The sequence below is a fragment of the Arachis stenosperma genome, chromosome 9, assembly GCF_014773155.1.
Source record: "Arachis stenosperma cultivar V10309 chromosome 9, arast.V10309.gnm1.PFL2, whole genome shotgun sequence".
Classification (NCBI taxonomy): Eukaryota; Viridiplantae; Streptophyta; class Magnoliopsida; order Fabales; family Fabaceae; genus Arachis; species Arachis stenosperma.
In genome coordinates, this window is record NC_080385.1 from 25,577,097 (window position 1) to 25,586,540 (window position 9,444).

At 39.9% G+C, this 9,444-nt stretch overlaps 1 protein-coding gene across 1 annotated transcript; it reads left to right on the forward strand.

The window, feature by feature from the left end:
* Positions 1 to 5,784: 5,784 nt before the first annotated feature.
* Positions 5,785 to 8,656, forward strand: LOC130947992 (pectinesterase-like). The gene is made up of 2 exons (XM_057876702.1): positions 5,785 to 6,796; positions 7,962 to 8,656. Exons 1-2 carry the CDS (start codon positions 5,785 to 5,787, stop codon positions 8,654 to 8,656), a joined length of 1,707 nt encoding a protein of 568 aa, XP_057732685.1.
* Positions 8,657 to 9,444: the final 788 nt, after the last annotated feature.

Below are 9,444 nucleotides of genomic sequence, written 5' to 3' on the forward strand. Positions count from 1 at the left end.
ATGATTTTTCTAATTTTTTTTTTTTGTATTTTATTTGATTTTTCGAAAAACATATAAGAAAAGGAAAATAAGAAATTCAAAATTTTTAATATGAATTCCAGGAATCATGCAATGTTAGTCTAAAGCTTCGGTCCAGGAATTAGACATGGCTTAATAGCCAGCCAAGCTTTCAATGAAAGCTCCAGTCCAAAACACTAGACATGGCCAATGGCCAGCCAAGCTTTAGCATACAGCTAATAATCAAATTAACTTGCCTCTATAAAGATGGTTTTGAAGCCTCAGTCCAAAAGAATTTAGACATGGCTTTACAGCCAGCCAGGCTTCAACATGCTTCATGAAACTCTAGAATGCATATTAAAAAATTTTTTGAATAATTTTCGAAAATAGGGAGAAGATTTTGAAAAGATTTTCGAAATTTTTTTTTTAAAATAAAAATTACCTAATCTGAGTAACAAGATGAACCGTCAGTTGTCTATACTCAAACAATCCCCAGCAACGGCGCCAAAAACTTGGTGGGCGAAATTGTGATTTATACTTTCACACAACTCGAATAATATTCCTCGGTAATGGCTCCAAAAACTTGGTGCACAATACCATGGTCTAAAATTAACTTCACAGTCTCGCTCAACTAACCAGCAAGTGCACTGGGTCGTCCAAGTAATACCTTACGTGAGTAAGGGTCGATCCCACGGAGATTGTTGGTATGAAGCAAGCTATGGTCATCTTGTAGATCTCAGTTAGTGAGTGGAATCATAGGGTCAAATGGAATTAAATTGGATAAATAAAATAAATAAAACGGATAGAAGTACTTATGTAATTCAATGGTGGGAATTTCAGATAGGTGTATGGAGATGCTGTGCTCCTCTTGAATCTCTACTTTCCTCATTGCTTTCATCCAATTCTTCTTACTCCTTTCCATGGCAAGCTGTTTGTAGGGCATCACCGTTGTCAATGGCTACATTCCATCCTCTCAGTGAAAATGGTCCTCTGCGGCTGTCACTCGCATGGCTAATCATCTGTCGGTTCTCAATCAGGTTGGAGTAGAATCCCTTGATTCTTTTGCGCTTGTCATTACGCCCAGCCTTCAGGAGTTTGAAGCTCGTCACAGTCATTCAATCCCAGAATCCTACTCGGAATACCATAGACAAGGTTTAGACTTTCCGGATCCTCATGAATGCCGCCATCTATCTAACTTATACCACGAAGATTCTGTTGGAGAATCTAAGAGATATGCGCCCGGCCTAGAGTAGAACGGAAGTGGTTGTCAATCACGCGCGTTCATAGGTGAGAATGATGATGAGTGTCACGGATCATCACATTCATCAAAGTTAAGTGTAGCGTATATCTTGGAATAAGAATAAAAGAGAATTGAATAAAAGAAAATAGAACTGCATTAATACTTGAGGTACAGCAGAGCTCCACACCCTTAATCTATGGTGTGCAGAAACTCCACCGTTGAAAATACATAAGTGAAAGGTTCAGGCATGGCCGAATGGCCAGCCCCCATGATCTGAGAACTATGCGTCCCGAGATGTCAAATACATTAGTTAAATGTTCTATTTATAATAAACTAGCTCCTAGGGTTTACATGAGTAAGTAATTGATGCATAAATCCACTTCCGGGGCCCACTTGGTGTATGTTTGGGCTGAGCTTGATCAATCCACGAGCTGAGGCTTCTCTTGGAGTTGAACTCCGAGTTATGACGTGTTTTGGGCGTTCAACTCCGGATCATGACGTTTTTCTGGCGTTTAACTCCAGACAGCAGCATGAACTTGGCGTTCAACGCCAAGTTACGTCATCAATTTCCGAATAAAGTATGGACTATTATATATTGCTGGAAAGCCCTGGATGTCTACTTTCCAACGCCGTTGAGAGCGCGCCAATTGGAGTTCTGTAGCTCTGAAAAATCCATTTTGAGTGCAGGGAGGTCAGATTCCAACAGCATCAGCAGTCCTTTTGTCAGCCTTTTTCAGAGTTTTGCTCAAGTCCCTTAATTTCAGCCAGAAATTACCTGAAATCACAGAAAAACACACAAACTCATAGTAAAGTCCAGAAATGTGAATTTAACATAAAAACTAATGAAAACATCCCTAAAAGTAGCTTGAACTTACTAAAAACTACCTAAAAACAATGCCAAAAAGCGTATAAATTATCCGCTCATCAGACTTGATAAAGGAGAAGTGAATTAAAGTATGAATTAAACCTAGATCTAAGAAGAGAGATTAACCTAAACCTAATCCTAATTCTAGAGAGAAGTGAGAGCTTCTCTCTCTAAAACTACTCTAAACTAAAGCTATGACTAATGGTAACTAACTTCAATGTCTTCCCCCTTCAATCCTTGATCCCTTTATCCGTTTCTATCAGCAATTGGCGCCAAAATGGGTTCAGAAACCCTTCCAAATCGCCAGGCACGTGTTGCTTTAATGAAGTCATGTGCGGACTGCGACGCGTGCGCGCACGGTACGCGTGCGCATCCCTGGCCGATTCTACAATGTGCGCGCGGGCGCCTTGTGCGCGTGCGCGTGCTCGGCTGATTTCACTTCTTTGACTTTTTATGCTTCTCTCCACTTGTATGCTTCCTTCCTTGCTCCCTTTGATCCATGCCTAGCCTATTTCAATCCTGGAATTACTAGCAAACACATCAAGTCATCTTATGGAATCAAAGAGGAATTAGAATTCATCAAAATAAGGCTTAAAAAGCATGTTTTTACACTTAAGCACAAATACGGGAGAGATTACAAAACCGTGCTAATTCATGGGCTAAATGCAAGAAAAGGTCATCAAAATACTCTATATTCAATACAAGATAAACCCTAAAAATAGGGTTTATCAGCCGTGGAGTCTCTTAAGACCACGAACTCTGCCATTACTGACTTCTTCCCTCGTCCTCCTCCTATGGATATTGGCAGGGAGACTATCCCGTCAGATTTGATGAAGTTATCACCTAAGCCGACCACGTCGTGTTGGTGGGTCTTCAAATCGGTGTCTCGGAGGCCCAAAGCATCAAACACATTGCGGAACATGATGTTCGAATCAGCTCCAGTGTCTACTAGGATTCGTTTTACCAAGCCAATTTCAACTCTAGCCGTTATCGCCATGGGAGGGTTCTCCGGTACATCATTAAACCATTGGTCCTCAGGCCTGAATGATATTGACGGTATCCTCTTGGAGGGAGGCACGGAGCTGGATGATGACACGGCTAAGATTTTCGCGTCCTTTCTGCTTGCCGACTTCAACCTAGGAGTCACGTCTCTCCTGACCACGACGTTCATGATGGTGAGACTGCGCTCATTGTCCTCCTCGGGCTCTTGTCTTTGCCTCACAGCGCGGCTCTTGTCGTCGCCAGATTGATCACGATCCCGCCTTCTAGGTTCCCTTACGAGGTGAGAGAACTCTGCCAACTTGCCCTTGTGGTAGTCGCAATAGAGGTATTTATTCCCTTCAGTTCTATCCTTAAGTTGTCGGAGCTTCGACAGGATGTCTTTGTCGACAATCTGCTGGTAAACTTCAACAATTGGGGCTGCCAGGGGGTGTAGTTGGTAAACTTCCCTACCCAAGGGAACAGCTTGAAGGTTTTAGCTGGAGCTCCATCCTTGGAGTGTTCCCTAGGCCTTTCCCCGACACCGGGCTGATGAGCATGGTTGTAGGCGGGCTGCTGCTTGTTGGCCGTCACAACCTGGCTGACATCTTTGTCATTGATATACTCCCGAGCCATGTTTTGGATCTCTTGTATTGTCCACACGGGCTTTGTGGTAAGGTGTTTCCTTAAATCCTCATTTAGCAACCCGTTCGTCAAGCATAAACTGGCCACCGAGTCAGTTAGGCCGTCAATTTCCAAGCACTCGTCATTGAACTTATCCAGATACTTCCTGGTTGGTTCACTGCTTCTTTGTGTCACCTCAAGTAGGTTGATCGGGTGCTTCGCTTTTAACAATTCGAGTGGTAAACTGAGCTAGGAAGGCAAGGGTGATGTCTGCGAAGGTCGTCACAGAGCCTTGGGGGAAGGCGCGACACCTCACTTCATCACCTACCCCTTCCAAATTCATCCTGGCCTCGAAGGTCGTTAGATGCTCCTGCGGGTCTTGGGTCCCATCATACCTCATGTCCGTTGGCTTATCGAAGTGATTCAGTAGCCGTACCTCGAGGATCGAATGGTGGAAAGGGATTGCCCCCATGATTACGGGTTGTCGCCTTCTTCTTGGTCTTTCTCTGCTGTCTTCTTGGTTTTCTTCCGCGGTATTTCTTGTCGAAGGTCGAGTGTAAATTACGGGATCACGCCGTCTTCTTGGCATTTCCCTGCTTTCTCCTTGGCTTTCTGACTCTGATCGAGGGTTCGGGTGTGTCTTGAACGACTTCCTCGGGGACTTCTCCCTCTCCCTTGAGGATATCGGGAATGATCTTGTTCCGGAGCTGGTCGGTAGCGCTCCCGGCTCGCCAGCTCGCATTCCAGGTTCTGCACCTTGTGACGCAGCTCCTGCATGATTCTGGCGCTATCACTACCTGTTCCGCCAAATAGGCGCCTCTCCTGAGAGCGTGAGGTGGGGCTCGGGTCGTCGCGGGAGGGGACCTTGTACGTTCGCGGGAAGAAGCTAGAGAGGCTACCCTACCGGTTCGGGGAGTCGCCTCTTCCCCGCATGGTTCGCCTCCGTCATCCGCTTCCACAGGGCCCATCAGAAAGTCCATTCAGGCTAGTCCCCACAGACGGCGCCAATGTATGGGACTTTGGGTGCCAGACGGGTCAGAGTTGTTTCTTGGGTGAGAAGGTGGGAATCGGCCTGGATCTGTGTCTGGTGAGCGAGACGTGTGAGCAGACAACCTCCCGAGTGGTTGTGATGTGAGGGGGGGAGCAACTTGCAATGACACTCCGACGTTCAAGTTAGGAATAATCCATATGGCAGTGAGAGTGGGGGTGGTAGTGACGTACCTTGGGGGAGGAGTAGGACCCTCCCTACATATACCCTGTCAGGAGTGGGTCTCGCAAGGACAGACCCACCTTCCTCGAAACTTTCCTGCACAGCTGTCACGTGGTGAGCTGGGAGACAGATATCTGAGTCGGTTTTTCGGCTTGGATTTGACGCCCATTGGTTCAGCCGCTCGGATCGGGTCAGACAAGATACCAGCTGAATTGGACCGTAATATTTCTAAATTTTTTACCCAAAATTATAATATTTAGTCACCATCAAATTATTGTTTTTATTTTCATACTCAACAATTGTTATAGCTATAGGCATTAATGGGCTTGCCATGAAGGAAAATTAATGAAAAAAGAAAGAAAGAAAGACTGGGAAAGACTGTGTGTTTCGATTTTTGTTAACCTAATTATAGTTGAGCTGCAAATTAAACCACCTTAAAAGTGTAATTATAACTACATGCAAATAAAGTAATAAGTTAATTTTTATTGGGTGGCTTGCGTCGCACTTGCTACACTACTAGAAAAGAGGCAAACACAGACGTTCATTGAGTAGTCCATCAATCTCAAAGCTACTAATAGTGGTTGTCGATTTATAGCAGAGCTCATATTATCCATGAATCACGTTTATGGGAAATGGTTATTGTCCCTTAAAATCTTGACCCATCTATAGGAAAATAATTTTTAGAACTACTGGGGGTGAAGAAGAGTATTTCATTCACCATCCGCCCTCACAATAACACCATCGCGCAAACAATTAGGGAAGAAAATCTATCATACCTTCCCCAATTATTTAAAAAAAAAAGAAAAAAAAATAAAAAACACCTACTAAATAAATAAAATTTTAATTTATTTAAAAAAGAAAAAAAGAAACATGGAAAAGACAAAGGTTGCTTCTGCAGTTTCTCTCCTTCTGGTGGTGGGTGTTGCAGTGGGTGTTGTTGCCATTGTCCGCACCAACGACGAGAAAGTCACCGGCACAACCGGTAACGACGGCGGATTAATAAGCACACATAGCAAGGCCGTTAAGGCCATGTGCCAAAACTCCGACGACCGAAGACTATGCCTAGACACACTGAATCCTGTAAACCACACGGATCCAAAAGAGTACATATCAACGGTTGTAAAGAGATCATTGGAAAGCGTCATCAAGGCCTTTAACATGAGCGATACGCTCAGATTGGAGCACGGTAACAGCACCCCGGGGGTCAAAATGGCCCTCGAGGACTGCAGAGACTTGCTCCAATTCGCCATTGGGGAGTTACAAGCAACAAAAACAGTTCTTCAGGACAACACAATAAATCATGTGCATGATCGCGTCGCCGACCTCAAGAATTGGTTAGGGGCTGTTTTCGCCTTCCAACAATCGTGCCTGGACGGGTTCCACACCCACCGCGAGAAGCAGGTTCGGTCGCAGTTGCAAACCGGAAGCTTGGACCACGTTGGGAAGGTTACGGCGTTGGCTCTTGACGTTGTGTCTCGGATTGCACATGTGCTGTCAAATTTTGACTTACACCTTATCGTTAAGCCTTCTTCACGGCGTTTAATTGAGGTTGATCAAGATGGTTACCCGGCTTGGTTCGGCGTTACGGATCGGAAGCTCTTGGGTGACGTCAGCAAGGGAGGTTCCATTGCTCCCAATGCAGTTGTTGCTAAAGATGGGAGCGGGCAATTTAAGACTGTTTTGGATGCCATTAATGCGTACCCTAAAAACAATAAGGGGAGATATGTTATCTATGTTAAGGCTGGCATATATGATGAGTATATTACTGTGGATAAGAACAAGAAAAATATTTTGATGTATGGAGATGGCCACACCAAAACTATTATTACTGGTAGTAAAAATTTTGTTGATGGCTGGAAGACAATGAGAACTGCTACCTTTGGTGAGTCGTCTTTATCAATTATTTTAATCATTGCAAGTATTAAAAATAAAATTATACACATACACATGTATATTAAATATGTTAACAATCTCATATTTCACTAAAAAATGACAAAAAAATTTTAATGAATAATATTATATATCCAAGTTTTTCATAAATAAAGTTTAATTAAGTTAAACAATAAAATTTAAAATAATATACTAATTATGACTAATTTTGTTATATTAGATTAACTTAGTTAGAGTTGATTAATAAAAAATTTAAATGTATAACATTATTTTTTTAATATCCGGTTAGAATATGATGATATTTTTAAATATATTCTCTTTTTTTGCTTTCTTTTTAATATGAAGGTCTGTTTAGCAAAAAAATAAAATTAGAAGTCTGATTTTAATTTTTATTTTTTGAAAACAAAAATTGATATTTTTATTTTAATTTTAAATTTTTAAATTTATTAAAATAAAAAAATTAGAGAATTCAATTTTAATATTTTAAAAATATTAATTATATCAAAATTAAAATTGGAGAATTTAATTTTAATTTTAAAAATATTTTAATTTTTTAAAAAACAGGAATTGAAAGTTTCAATTTCAATGTTATAAAATTTTTGAATGTTTCGTAAACAAAATGGATGATTCTATTTGTGAAATTACCATATGGATGTGATACACCTCTTTGGATAATGTGTGCATTTTACTTCCTTGTTGGCCATAAAAAAATTACTTTGCAAAAATAATATAGGTAAAAATTTACGTATAATTTTATAAATTATCAGATAATTGATTGTTATATCTAATGATTCTCAACTATAAATTTTAAGTTTTTTTAAAAAAGATTAAGTTTGTTGGTTGAAATATATTTGTTGTTTTTATTTTTTGTTATGCTTTTGTGTTGTTCTATCTTGAGTATGTGTATCCTCTTTGCAAGGGCAAAATCTTATCGAAAAGAAAATATACACATAAAAATGCATCTAACTTTAACATTTTTAACGAAAACTTATGTGTAGCTGTGTTCGTGTGAAATTATTAATTAAAAATTATTAGATAATTTAAATTGTTATTTATATCTCCAAAGTAGAACTTCACATGTAGGGTAAGTATTTATCAATTTTCAGAACATCAAAAAATGCGTGCATATCTAATTGTTTTATTTTATGAAAGTGCAGCGACAGTTGCCGAAGATTTTATAGCCAAGTCAATTGCATTCGAGAACACAGCCGGTGCAAGCAAACATCAAGCAGTGGCACTTCGCGTGCAAGGCGACCGCTCAGCTTTCTTCGACTGCGCCATTCGTGGCTATCAGGACACACTATATGCCCACGCCCACCGCCAGTTTTATCGCAACTGCGAAATTTCCGGTACCGTCGACTTCATCTTCGGTTACTCCTCAACCATAGTTCAAAGCTCCAAGATCATTGTCCGAAAACCCGACCCAAACCAACAAAACATCGTGGTTGCAGATGGAACACCTCAGAAGAACATGCCCACAGGGGTAGTGCTACAAAACTGCGACATTTCACCAGAGGCTGAACTGGTTCCTATGAAACTAACGGTGAAGTCATATCTGGCGAGGCCATGGAAGGAGTATTCAAGGGCAATCTTCTTGGAGAACACAATTGGTGACTTGATTCAACCGGATGGGTATCTTCAGTGGTCAGGGAACATGTACCTAAACACTTGCTTCTTTGCTGAGTATGGAAACACCGGACCTGGGGCTAACGTTAATGCCAGAGTGAAGTGGGGTCGTGGGGTTCTTAATAAGAACGATGCTGCTCAGTACACTGCTGAACACTGGATTCAAGCTAGTACATGGTTGCCAGCTACTAGTATACCCTTTGATCCTGCCTTCACTAGAGGATGATGATATTATTATTACCAAGACATGCGTGCAAGCTTGTATATATATGCATTCATCTCTGGTTTTTGATCGTTTAGTGAGAAAGAGGAAAAGAAACAGATTCTAGCTTATTAGTAGGTGTTGAATCATAATTAGAATTTAGAAGTAAAAGTACAAGTCAGCTCATATTGCAGTTGGCTGAAGTTGATAAATCCTAATTGGTTATCTAGTAAAATTGTTAGAAAATATATTCAAATCAAATGCTCTAAATAAGCTACAAATAATAGTTACACAAAAATTTTGGTTAAAAACAACTGCTTTGAAAGTAATAGAAAATTAGTCCAAAAAAGACTAAATTTATTTTATTTTGTAGTTCTTAAGTAACGATTTATTTTATTTAGTATTCTTTAATTATTACAGAAATAATTAAATACTATTAAATATAATAAATATATAGTTATAAATATATTACACACATAAAATTATTAATTTTAACCATTTTTGGTTTTACAAACAAGTATGAGTAACAACTACCATGGACACATGATTGAATAAAAAATTGTCATGTGAATCAATGTCAGCAATTTTTTATTTATAATACCAAAATAGCCTTTAAATTAATTACGAAAACGCTTAAATATTTATTAATTATTTAAGATTAATATCCAAAAGATAAAAATACTTTTTTAGAAATATAAGAAGAAAATCGGAAAAAAAAAATGATTGAGTAAAAATATAGAAATTCTATGACGATAAACCGGAATTCTTTTTAACATAAATATAATGTTTTGAAAAAATAACAAAAGGAAAAA

Coding starts and splice junctions, on each gene's coding strand:
- LOC130947992 (XM_057876702.1), top strand. CDS start 5,785: ATGGAAAAGACAAAGGTTGCTTCTGCAGTTTCTCTCCTTCTGGTGGTG. Junction 6,797..7,961: donor AATGAGAACTGCTACCTTTG/GTGAGTCGTCTT, acceptor ATGAAAGTGCAG/CGACAGTTGCCGAAGATTTT.